General features: G+C 41.9%; 1 protein-coding gene across 1 annotated transcript; it reads right to left on the bottom strand.

The window, feature by feature from the left end:
- Positions 1 to 676: 676 nt before the first annotated feature.
- COPS8 (COP9 signalosome subunit 8) lies at positions 677 to 12,871 on the bottom strand. The gene is made up of 8 exons (XM_008495013.2): positions 12,721 to 12,871; positions 9,116 to 9,186; positions 7,767 to 7,815; positions 6,137 to 6,269; positions 5,117 to 5,224; positions 4,643 to 4,705; positions 3,456 to 3,497; positions 677 to 1,620 (listed from the first exon to the last, which is right to left on the bottom strand). Exons 1-8 carry the CDS (start codon positions 12,796 to 12,798, stop codon positions 1,541 to 1,543), a joined length of 624 nt encoding a protein of 207 aa, XP_008493235.1. The 5' UTR covers positions 12,799 to 12,871; the 3' UTR covers positions 677 to 1,540.
- Positions 12,872 to 13,127: the final 256 nt, after the last annotated feature.

Here is a 13,127-nt window from a genome sequence, read left to right as displayed (position 1 = left end):
GTAATATGTGCTATGCTCAACACTGATTAAGTTCTTCAGATCAGCGTGGAGAAATTTTCACTTAGCTCTTCAAGTACTTTAAACCTCCGAGTATTTTAAAAGCCATCTGAAGGGTATCAGTGTTTTTTAATACAATACCATACAATTGCTGCCCACAAAGCTGTTCAAAATACCCAAGCATAATGTATTGCACCAACCTTTAACTAGCCCTATCCAAGTGAGATCAAGAAACAGTTCATTAAAAAAACTAGCCAAACCAGAACTGTTTTGAGAAAAATTAAAAAAAAAAACCAAAAACCAAACAAGCACACAAGGTCAGTGTAAACATGTTCTTTAATATCACTGAAGATAAATGTGGAAAACCAAGACTTTGGTGGGTTTCAAATAAATAATTTTGAGTAAGTGTTTACATATAAAGGGAGCTCTCAAAGCAGCAGTGCACAGTTTCTAATTCCTCCCTGCTAACACACCCCCAACAAGAGAATGTACAGTAGGTAGTGCACACTGGAAAAAACAATCACAACATACAGCACACTTGCCAGCTTTGATGAAACAACTGATGTTGAAAAGGGGGGAGATGCAAATGAAGGCATGCACTGCCCTTTAAAGCACTGTTTTCCCATTGCCTTTTAACCAGCACAGCACAAATAAGCAGCCTGGGAATACATCTTTCTGCTTCTAAAAACCACTCTCAACTCCAAGATTAACATAGTGCTCTGATATAGTAAATGCATTCCTCAAACTGACATTGCAGCATAAAACAACAGCCCCATCCCAAGTGGTCTCTACAGGCATCAATAAGGTGTATGGTTACCAGCAAAATCACTGGTGTCCTATGTCACTCAAATAAAACCTTCCAAAATTAAAAATTCTTCCTCAAAGTGAAGATTTGCCTTGTTAAATGACTAATTATTCTGCTGTAAAAAATTGTCTGATGTGAAGTTTGTCACATCAAAACAAGAAGGTTTAACAATACAGAAAGACCAACTAGAACAAAGATCATTTATAAACAAGCAACTAATATACTTGCAAGAGAGTTATGGTAAATTGTTTTCTTATTTAAGTTACTCATCAAAAGATTTTCTCTCTGCAGATAAGGGTAGGGCAGTCTTTCACTCTTTATACTTTAATTCAACATGCAATTAATCTGTAAGAAGCACTGCAATACTCACCACAGAGCCACATAACCTGCTAGTAAAAATTCCTCAACACACTTAACCTGATTCATTACTCATTTTCTTCTCCATTTCTCATATACCTCAAAAAAATCTCTGCCTCTTTCTGCTGAGTCAATAAAATCTCACTGTGTAATACTGCAGTGTAGCTACTAAATAAATACAGGAGTTAAAGGATTGTTTCAGTTGCTCTTGGCTTTGGGCAAAACAGTAATTGGGCTAACACACATGGTATACTTCACACATTTGAGTAGTGGACACTGCAACATTTAACAGATATGAAATGAAATAAAATAAAATCATAGATTTCTAAAACTGTCAGTACACAGGATTCCCAAGTTGTTCTGCATACAGGAGCAGGGTCATCAATTTTCAAGGAAAGCCACATAGTCAGTCAATCTGGCCAACTGCTGTTCATTTGGAATTGGTGGAACTGGAGCACGTTCTACAGAGATAAAACAAATGCATCATTAATGAAATTAAGAAAGCACATCCATCTGCAACACCATCAGTCACAACAGGAAGGGAAAAAATTAAATGCATCAGCTTGTTGAACAGTCATATGTGGGCATATCTTATTTCCTATCTGCAACTTTAGTTTTCAGTTATCTGCAGCATTAAGTAGTCACAGGGTTACTAACAGCAAAGATAGCTCCAACAAGTTCCAGTTGTCACTAATCTCCAGGTATCATTTTGTTTTGCATATACTGGAGGAACGAATAATCAGAAAGATAAGACTGGCTAGGCCTAGAAGGAACCTTATAGAACATCCACTTCCAACCTCCCTGCATGGGCAGGGACACCTCCCACCAGACCAGGTTGCTCAGGGCCCCATCCAACCTGGCCTTGAACACTTCCAAGGAGGGGACAGTCGCAACGTCCTTGGGCAACCTGTTCCAGTGTCTCACCATTAAAGAATTTTTTCCTCATATCTAACCTAAATCTTCCCTCCCCGAGTTCTTGGAACCATTTCCCCTTCTCCTCTCACTACACACTCCTGTAAAAAGCCCTACCCCAGCTTTCTCGTAGGTCCCCTTCAGATACTGGAAAGTCACCAAAAGGTCACTTCAGAGCCTCCTCTTCTCTAGGCTGACCCCCAATTTCCTCAGCCTGTCTTCACAGGGGGGGGGTGTGTGCTCCAGCCCTCTGATCATTTTAGTAGCTCCAGGAGCTCTATGTCCTTCATATGTTGGGGACACAGTACTCCAGGTGAAGTCTCACAAGAACAGAAAAGAGGGGGAAAATCACCTCCCTCAACCACCTGTCTGTGCTTCTTTTGATGCAGCTCAGGACACTTTTGGCTTTTTGGAAAACTGTCACTATTTCTACATGGCAAAAAAAAAAAATAAATCTGTTGCTCTTCAGCTGTTCCTTTCCTTAAGAAGTTATCACATGGAAGATATCAAATAGATCTGCGGGGTTCTCTGACAACCAGATCACACAATGCACTCTATGAGTAGCAGGAGAATGCAGTGCATGTGCAGATACTTATGTAAATACCAGCTAAGCTTAGATGACAGTTTAACAATAAATTGCAAGACTACAGCCAGGGAGGCAAGTTAGGACTTAAACATCAAAAATGAAGAGTTAGACTAAGTTTTGAAGCAGGCATGTGGCTTAGAGCTAAAAGAATGTGGCAGAGAAGGCTGATAATCACAAGAATGTTTCAAAAAAGCAAGATTTCAGCTCTTGAAATTGACTTGGAATTAAACCTGTAAATTTAAGATACTTTTTGCAATTGTATTAGAAAGAGCAAGGCTGCAATTCACCTCTGCTCACACTATTCTGTGAACAATGAAGGCAACACTAAGAATCAGCACTACATAACTTACTGCACCTCAGCCTGGAGTTGGGCTCCCAGAAAAATCATCTGACTGCTTTCTTCTACAAGGGAAGACTTTAGAAGTCCCACACCATAAAAGCAACAAAACCTACTCAAGAGTTGCTTTGTGAAGAACGTAATTCAAGTTTTGACTAACATCCTTTTTTGTTTAACAGAGGCTGCCTACATCTGCTTTCAGATATACTCCCTTCTTCAGCAATGGAAGCAGATATCTCAGACACTCCTTAAAAATGACAGGAAGGGAAGAGAGAGGGAGACAAATACTTACATAGCACCCCACTGGACTCTGTTTGGGTTTGGCTTTTGTAAAGGAAGGAATGACTACACTCATTTGCCTAGGAAATAGTTTCCATTTTGTGGTGCTGGTGAAATTATGATTATATTAATAATGAAAATTTTAGAAACACGACAGCAGATTACACATAAACAGCAAATACCTGATGAAGGAATAAATCTGTTCAAGGAAGCTTCCAGTGCACCTGAAGAAAAACACACAATGGAAGTTAGCCCAGGTGGAACAATATGAAACAGTTCTATAGATCAAGCCAAAACTGGATAGAAAGGTAATTAAAATTAAGCCTGCTAATTTACTTATTTTACTTCATAACTAAAAAGCAGAATACCCGAGGCTCAGCTGGTTAGACACACAGCTTCGAAACAAATTACAGCCTCCTGCTTCTTTCTGTTGTCTCTAAAATAATCCTTGCACTCACTTCTGGAAGAAAATCATATACAGCTAACTCCCAGTACTTGTAAACTCTGTACACTTTGCAGCCAGTTTATGAAAAAACAGATCCCATGCAAAAGCTAAGGATGCTGGTAGCTTGTGTGCCCTCAGGAATAAATTTTAACACCTTGCCTGACACATATAATGTTCTGGGCTCTGTACACCTATAAGTTCTGCCTATACAAACACTAGATAAGTTTTTTCTTAGCCTAACAGATGTTGCCCTTTAAGATATGCTACGACTTGGCTGCTTCCTGAGCTGCACCATGAAATTTAAGAGCAGCCATTTCACCTCTGCCTTCAGAGCTTATCATTTATATCTGCAGTCACAAATAATGCTTTAGCAAAAAACTTCAAGCATTTTTGTAGCCTGAGATTTGCAGGAACAGATACTTTGTTATCAGCATCATGACACCGAAGAAAAGATCCAGTAAGTTTTAAAAATCAAAGGAAATTATACCAATAACTTGAGCTCCTCAGAACACAAAATCCAATATATGCCTTCCCAAAGAACTTTTTATGAAAAAAATCTCAGGTTGAAAATGGTATATTTTTACTCTTCTTTATTAGATTAAGATGTCATTTGAGGTCATTCAACTTATGTTCCACTGTGTCAGAGACAGCAGCAGACAAGCAGGAGAAATCAAAGTATATCCTGTCTACTTTTGTTTAAAGAAGTTAATTTGAGGATGTAATTTAATCCAAACTACTTGTAGCCCCAAACCAAGCCCACTACTTTGTGCTTGCTACATTTTATAAACAGTTCATGTTTTAGAGCCACATAAACTCCCACAAAAGTATTTGAAAGAATACTGTGCAAAATTTTAATTAAAAACTAACACCTAATTACTAGAAAATGCTAAAAATAATGTCAAATGAAGTAACAGCTCCACCTACCTGGCTTCTTCGGCATTACCATACGAGTTGAAAAGTCTGCTTGCCAGCCCTGTTCTAATATATCTGAAACAGCATTTTTACATTTGTGAGAACAAGTTTCTGATATGATTTTTGGAAATACAAAATAAAGAAGCATATTAAGAACAGCAGAAAAGCATCTCAGTGCACTCAGTACACTCATTTATGACACAACTAAGACATACTCCTTGAAAACATTTAGACATTTTGACTTACAAGCTGATGAAAGGAGTAACAGCACCCAAAAAGTAGGTTAACTCACTACCTTCAGTCTTCCCTCACTGGGGATTTGTTTTAACACTTCCTCAGATAGAGGGGAAGGATAACCATTGGTAACTAGTGGCAAATAATAAAATCAAGTACTTATCTAGAACCAAGACATTATTTACCATCACTTAAAGCTCTCATCTCACAGTCATCTGTAGAGAAACTATTCAGTGAATAAATGCAAAGTACCTTTCACAGCTTCTTCTACAGGAAGCCCAACAAAGGCTGCAAAATCATCAGCAACTATTGAGGTATATGCCTGAGACACCAGTCCAAAGGCTCGTCTCCTAGTTGCATCTAAGAAGAGATAAACACTGTAAGCAGACTCCCTATCTAGGAAATCTTGACAGTTTTTCCAGTTCTAACACATTAGGAAAACTACTGCCACCAGTAGAACCAGCACTTTAGAAGTTCCCTCTCCCTTCCCACAATTCACTGAAGTGAATCAGCAGCAAGACAACAGCTTGCTCTATGCCAGGACAAAATGTTCTCTGAAGGGTTTTAACTTCTCAACTACAGTTTGCAGTATCTTGGTTACTACCACCAACACATGAAGAAGCTCAGGAAACTCTGCTTTACGTGACATTGTCTGTTTGCAATAAGCTTGTCTGTCAAATAGGCCAGGATCTGAAAAATGCATATTTCAAAAGCAATTGGACAAATTATTCAGTCTTTTATAAACCACATTTGTTTTGATTAGGCATCTGCAAATAATTTTTTCTAAAGCTACAGAGAACTTGTTTTTGCAAGATACCTTTGGAAGGCTTTTTAGCAGTCTGTACTGCCCTCTAGGAACAACATTTTGCATGTCACTGCTGCACAGTCCCAACTAAAACATCTGTCTAGAGCCACACAAAAGAAAAATCTTCTAAATGCAACGAGCTTATAAAATACCAAAGCTGAGTTTCCCACATTACTGGTTAAAAGGCTGATAAATCTGAGTAACTAATGGTTTATTTTGCTATCACAGCTGTCATTTGCAATGACAGAACACACAATTGCATACACAAAGCCAATAAAAACAATGAAGTTTTCTACAAGTTTTCGTAAGGAGTTTTTTTACACCCAATACCTAAAATCCTTTAGGTAAAACCTACAAAAATTGGTGACAATCTTCCTGACCACTTCTGATTTTTCAATCATTTCTCTACACACAGAGAAAGAAGCAGTGTGTCATGCCATGCTACCCAACAGAAGTTCAGTTTGCACCTCTAAGTGCTTCCATGATTGGGTGAATAGTCTCAGACCACTGGTGTGCACTGATTGTTGTGTAGATTCCTGGGAAGTCTCTCTGCCAGATTCTTTGTCCCACTGACCAAATTGCACCAAGTTCAGCATTTGCCTGTTGTGACAAAAAAACCCAGAACAGTTAATCCAGAATGGTGTATTCTTTATAAAGAGGTAATTCTGCATAAACCCATTTCCACCCCACTCCTTCTCCCCTTGACAGAATATATCATAATTCCTGTGGAGATGAGGAGACAAGCACCAGGAAACCTTGTTCTAGCAGGTGTCACTGCTGCAGGCTCCCTGATCCATCCTCTGCCAGGGCTTATCACCCCCATAGGTACAGTCTGCTCACCTGTTGGTTACACCAACCCAGGCTGACACAGCAGCTAACCCAATACAGGATGACAGCCTATGCTCAGGCTGCTAATTGGAGAGGGACAAGGACAGGCACAGCTTCATTTCCACTTAAAGAACCATTTGTCTCTTCAGCAAAGGCAATTTTGCACTTGAAATTTGGTCTTGCAGCCTTAACAAGAGGTGACACAAACTGTGGTGCCATACCCACCATACCTGTTCTCCCCTGGCAGGTTTAAGGGGATATCTTTATTGGTTTTTGGTTAACTGGACCCCAGAGCAGCCTGACAGAACAGCAACCAGACACCAAACTGAGTAATAAAGTAATGTTTTTAGTTATAAGGAGAACCAATTTGTTTCTGAAGTTAGGACTCATACTAAGTATAGCCTGACTTAATTAGCAAAAGATTAATCAACACATACACTTTAAAAACCACTGTGCTTTAAGATGTGAACTTCCTGAAAAAATTAATGTTCCAGGTTTCCTCCACCAAGAATGCACTTCACATGAAATGCAAGTTACAACCAAAAAACCCCACACTGGTCATTCACAGAATATTTACCATGCTAGAAATGCACCAAGTTTCAGAGAAAGTCCAAGTAAAATTAGGCCCAGATGACTGTTGACTCAGCTGATGTAATTACTTCTTTTCTTGACAATGTTCTTTCAGAACCATCTGACAGGTCCCATTTGACCATGAGATTTCTTAAGACCAGACTACAGAACACTTGTTTCCTTGTGAATCTCAAATTAAAAAGCTAACAGCAAAGTCTGGCAGTATTTCTGCTATTACATCCTCAACATGAACCTCTGATCCAAATGCAGGGCAAAAAAAAAACAAAAAACCAACCTGCTTTCTGGAAGTTAATCACTTCCAAGGTGCATCTCTCCTGAAGTCACTTGTCACTGAACAAGGTACTTTATACCCTCACATGGAATGGGGCCCCATCCCAGAATCAGAGATTTAAAACCAATTCATTGCTTTCCTCCAGCTGACTACCCTTTATCATGAGGCTTTCTACCAAAAAGTACCCAGATGTACTGGACTCTATTGCACAAGATGATTTGAGAAGAGGTAACAGATGAGCAACGAGGAGATGCCTAGAACCAACATGCCATCTGCTGGGCAAGCAGTTTACAGCACAGAACTCAGCCCAAATGCTACTTGAACAGAATCTTCTGGGGGAAAAGTCACAATCTGCAAGGTTATACAAAATGGTTTTAGTATCAAATGGTATTTTAGAAAGCACTTACAGATTTGATAGCAGGTGGGATTCTTTTCCAAAGATATCGGGCGTTATTCCTGAAAAAAAAAAAATTCCTCAATAAACCAGTATTTGCTACAAGGAGACACCAAAAGGTTTGTTGAGGTGCTGTAATTAACAGTCTCAGTGCTTTAAAATATTCCCTCTATGTCTGCTGAAGTAGAAAACCAAAGTTATTCTCAAGTAGATAACAGGACTGCCATAATATAACAAATAGTTCATTAACCAGCTCATTTCACACCAGTTCAGGAAAGATTTTTAATTGTTCTACCCAAGGCAGCATTTCCAAGATGCAGTTTTTGTTTTTCAAACAGCTGCATCTTTGAGGAACACGTGGACAAACTGTGACTTTTCCTCATGTCAGCAGTCATTTAAATCAGTGGTCTCCAAACTGTGACCACACACTTCTAGCAGAAAAACTTTTGAGCAAAGCACCCCAGTACATGCATTTATAAATTACACTGCTGCATAATTTATATATTACTACTTTATATATTATTTATAATGTCCTGCTGTTTTAATATACTGTGTATATTACAAAGCATAAACATTTTAAAGGATTAAAATTAAAAAGTATTCTTATTTTATTTATTAACAGTAGAAAAATACTTTCTGTCCACGCCCCACTTGGCATGGCAAAGATTTAGACTATTTTTTCAAGTTCTTTACAGCCCAGCTTCATCACACATATTCTGGAGATTGAGGCATACTGAAATATTTACTCATTGATCTTCAGAGTGCAGAACTCAAGCTGAAATGGTTACAAATTCTCAGAAAGATTTAAAACTCAGAACAGAGAGACTCACTGCTTTTCATTAATGCACAGCTCTAAAATTTCAAAATAACTTGCACCAAGGTGATCTGCAGTAAACCCAATACTTGTGATCAGTGTCCAGGGAATTTGTCCTATAACATACACCAACAATCCAAGAACACACTCAAACTTTTGAATCCCCACACCAGTGCTCACTTTTGCCTGATAAACACAGCACTGACAGAAATTCTGCCTGAATACATCATCAACAATCACTCATTTCAGTTCAACATTTTCCAAAGGAGCCAATTTCACTATTTAAGGATATTTCTTCCTAAAGCCAATCTGTTTCCACACAGTTCAAAAGGGTGGGAAAATGCAAACAAAGGAGAATAATTTCCTGAGATATATTTCCTGAAATATACTTAATTCCATGATTTTCAGTTCTGATTTTTTTATACACAGCATGGCAAACATGCATTTTGTTAGTCACACAACCAGTTCCTAATATTTTGGCAACTACAGCTCAACTCAATAGTGACAAATTCAATAACTCAAGTTAAATATGAGTACAACTCACTTACATGTCATTATACAGCAGGTATAAAGCTAGAAGTTGGCCATAAACAAGGGGTGTTGCAATTCCTCCAGGAGCCTAAAAAACAAGAACAAATAATTCAGTTATGTATTTTAAGAGCAAGTTACCTTACAAACCCCACCAAGTTTAATGAAATCTGAACATTCCCAAACAGCTGATGCTTTTCACATCACAGAACAGTTTTGGACAGACTGTCAGAATTGCAATGTTACAGCAATGCAGGTGCATCTTACAGCAAGAGTTGCCTTGGACACACCATGAGTTTTCCTAAGAAAACTTAGGGTTTTTTTGCTATGTAAATAAAGGAAGGCTACATCTTTCTACCATTCCATCATATGCCCATGAAAGTGGTCACCACCTGGCATTACAGTTCCTTACAGAGCTGGTTTTTGTCATGCATTACTTCATCTACATTGAAGTGAACTTCAGCCCAACTCAGGGCACTCCATCAGAACCAGGTTTCTTTGCCCACTTCAACTGCCCTTATTAAGAATCCAAACTCATTTCTGACACTTGCCACAACCCAGCAGACCTCAGAAGCCATAAAAGTAGAAAAGAAGTGAAATAAATAAATATTATTTATTATAATAAATTTATAATGTGTTGAAAGTCCACAATAATTTAAAAGCTGAAAAGATTTCCAATAAGGAAAATTAGCAATTTATTGAAGGGTAGTGCAGCAGGCACTTACAGGAAAATAAGTATGCAGCTATTTGATTTAATTACATGTATGATTTACAGACTCATCTAAACCAAAAGCAGGTAATTTGCTGTGTTATGAAGCAGACAGAATGGTCCCAGCAATTCTTACACTGGTCTCAGGGCTCATCACCTCCTTCAAAACAACTGTTTCTGCAACAGTTCATTGGATTACAGCCAGTAAAACAAAGGAAGGTCAATTGACACTATATTTGATCACCTTTAGTGTTTCTCTATACGAACAAGAATATTCATCACTTTCTCTGCCAGGAGACTAGTGAAACAGAAGGGGAAGCTAAGGACCACCAAAACAACTGGATTTATGACCTACAGTTTTACTCTGGCTGCATCTATCCTGAAAAAAAAGAAAATTAAAAAATAAATTATCCCACGTATCACCTCATGATCTGAAACACAGAAGCTGTCAGCAGGTATCAGTGTGCCCACAAGAATGTTGATGCAGAAACACACAGCAAACAAACTTGCCGGTTTTGTGAGACCATTTGGGAAAACTTTGCCAGAGGTGCAACCCTGCAACATTTTAACTCTGGAAGCCTCTGTAGAGACACAGCGGAAATGTGAGGGACCAGGACAGACTGGAGAGTTGGGCTGATTCCAATGGGATGAGGTTCAACACGGCCAAGTGCCGGGTCCTGCACTTTGGCCACAACAACCCCATGGGGAGCTCCAGGCTGGGCACAGAGTGGCTGAGAGCAGCCAGGCAGAAAGGGACCTGGGAGTCTGGATTGACAAGAAGCTGAGCATGAGCCAGCAGTGTGCCCAGGTGGCCAAGAAGGCCAATGGCATCCTGGTCTGGATCAGGAACAGCGTGGCCAGCAGGTTCAGGGAAGGGATTCTGCCCCTGTACTCAGTGCTGGTGAGGCCACACCTCGAGTCCTGTGTCCAGTTCTGGGCCCCTCAGTTCAGGAAGGAGATTGAGGTCCTGGAGCAGGTCCAGAGAAGAGCAAGGAGGCTGTGAAGGGATCCAGCACAAGTCCTGTGAGGAAGGGCTGAGGGAGCTGGGGAGTTCAGTCTGGAGAAGAGGAGGCTCAGAGGAGACCTCATCACTTTCTACAACTCCCTGAAAGGAGGTTGGAGCCAGGGGGGGGTTGGTCTCTTCTCCCAGGCAGATATCAGTAAGACAAGAGGGCATGGACTTAAGCTCTGCCAGGGGAGGTTTAGGTTGGATGTTAGGAAGAAATTCTTTCCAGAGAGGGTGATCAGACATTGGAATGGGCTGCTCAGGGAGGGGGTGGATTCTCTGTCCCTGAAGGTTTTTTAAGAAGAGACTGAATGTGAAACTCAGTGCCATGGTCTGGTACCACAGTGGCAGTGGATCAAGGGTTGGACTTGATGATCTCAGAGGTCCTTTCCAACCCGGATGATTCTACAATTCTATGATGCAGAAATCTTGGGCAGAGACAGAGAGTCTATAATATTCAGCTTTGTAACAGCTCCCAGGAACCCAAACACGTTCAACACCAAAGGCTCTGCAGCAGGGCAGTGAGGAGGTTATTATGTTGAACCTCCTCAGATGGCTGAAGAAGGAAAGTCCAAAGCATGCAGAGCTTCCAGCACTGCTCCTCTTCCCCAGCTCACACCTGAGCAGTGCTCCTTCCAGCCTGGAAGGATCTTCCCAAGGGTGGGAATACACCTCCAGAGCCAGGACCAAACACCTCCCAGTGGGAAAGGCTGGCAACACTCAACTCTCCCACATGGTGCACGGTTTCACTATTATCACTTGTCACCATTTAAGGCATCGGGCAGTTCACTTTGAGCACCACCACCTCCCTCCAGCTCCATATCACTCTCATACAGACCTCACGGTATGCCAAGGAGCTGCAGCACCATGCTGAGAACATGAGAGGCTCCTGGCTCTGCACAGCAACTGAGGCTTGATGAGACACAGCAGTAAGCAGGGACCCCTTCCCTGTAAGGATTATAGGGAATGCTGCATGGTTGGTCAGCACCAGAGTTCTGCTGTGGCAAGTGATCACAGACTGGGACAGCTCTCTCCCTTCAACTCCCAAAGTAGTTAACTCTAAAAAAGTTAATTACTAAAGAGTAACGAAAGAGGAAAATCCAAAATTGCCCCTTCTTTCAAAACAGCTACACCAGGATGTGTGAGCTTCACGTTTAGAAAAGCACTGGAAACTGTGCAAGAAAGGGCATCTATTGATGCCACCTGGGATGAGGTTTAGCAGTATCACGGTGGCATCTCACATTTACCAGAGGCTGGGGTCTGGCACACTAACAGCACACGCAGACAGCCTTGAAAATTAAAAAAAAACATCAGCATTTGAAACAGCACAGAGGCAGCTTCCAGTGGGAGCTCCCATCCCACTCATCCCATTGAGCCCAGAGCAATACCTCCAACACAGCTCAGGGCCCCACTCTCCATTCGGTGCCTTCTTCTTCTCAACCACGTGAAACACAGGAAGGCACCTGAACTTTTCTCTCCCTCCCTCCCACATCCCACTGCAGAAAGACGCTAACATCGATACTAAAACGGACTCCGTTGTTTGGCTGCAGCTTCACATGTTTTGGGGTTTTTTTTCCGCAGGATTTTGCACAAGCGACAACTTCAAGCGCCGAACCCTCCCCAAACTCAGGGAAACACCGAGCAGAGGGCCAGGAGCCCCTTTCCCGCCAGCACCGGGTCAGGCTCTCAAAACAACGCCTCCCAGTGTAACCAGTTGCTCCAAGACCCCTCCAACGCGAGCCGAACACGTCCAGCACAGGGGCAGCCCCCAGGCAGCCACCTCTGCCCCACGGCGCCTCCCGCAGCGCCCGGAGCTGACGCTTCCCGCACGTCCCGGAGCTGCGGGTCCGACGGGGCCCAAAAGGCGCCTCAGCCGGGAACCCCCGCAACGCGCGGTCCTCCCGCGGTACCTCCAGCTCCTGGGTCTCGCACTGGTCCAGGAGCTTCCTGAAGCTGAAGGCCTTCTCGGCCATCACCGCCACGGGCATCCTCCCCTCACACCGCACACATCACCCGACTCCGAGCAGCCGGCCGCGCACTGACGCCACTTCCGCCTGACGCGCTTCCGCCCGGCCCCCGGATCAGCTCAGCCCCTCCGGCCCCGAGTCTCTGTGTCTTGGAGGACTGCGGGGAGGGACTGTGTTATTCCCGGGATGTGTTACACCGGGATGTTATTACCGGGATGTTATTACCGGGACGTGTTATACCCGAGATGTGTCATTCCCAGGATGTGTTATACCCGGCATGTGTTATTCCTGGATGTGTTATACCTGGGATGTGTTATACCCGGAATGTTATGCCCCCCAGGTAATACTTC

The sequence above is a fragment of the Calypte anna genome, chromosome 7, assembly GCF_003957555.1.
Source record: "Calypte anna isolate BGI_N300 chromosome 7, bCalAnn1_v1.p, whole genome shotgun sequence".
NCBI classification, from domain to species: domain Eukaryota; kingdom Metazoa; phylum Chordata; class Aves; order Apodiformes; family Trochilidae; genus Calypte; species Calypte anna.
The sequence above is the reverse complement of the archived record's forward strand: the minus strand, read 5'-3'. Positions and strand labels throughout refer to the sequence as shown.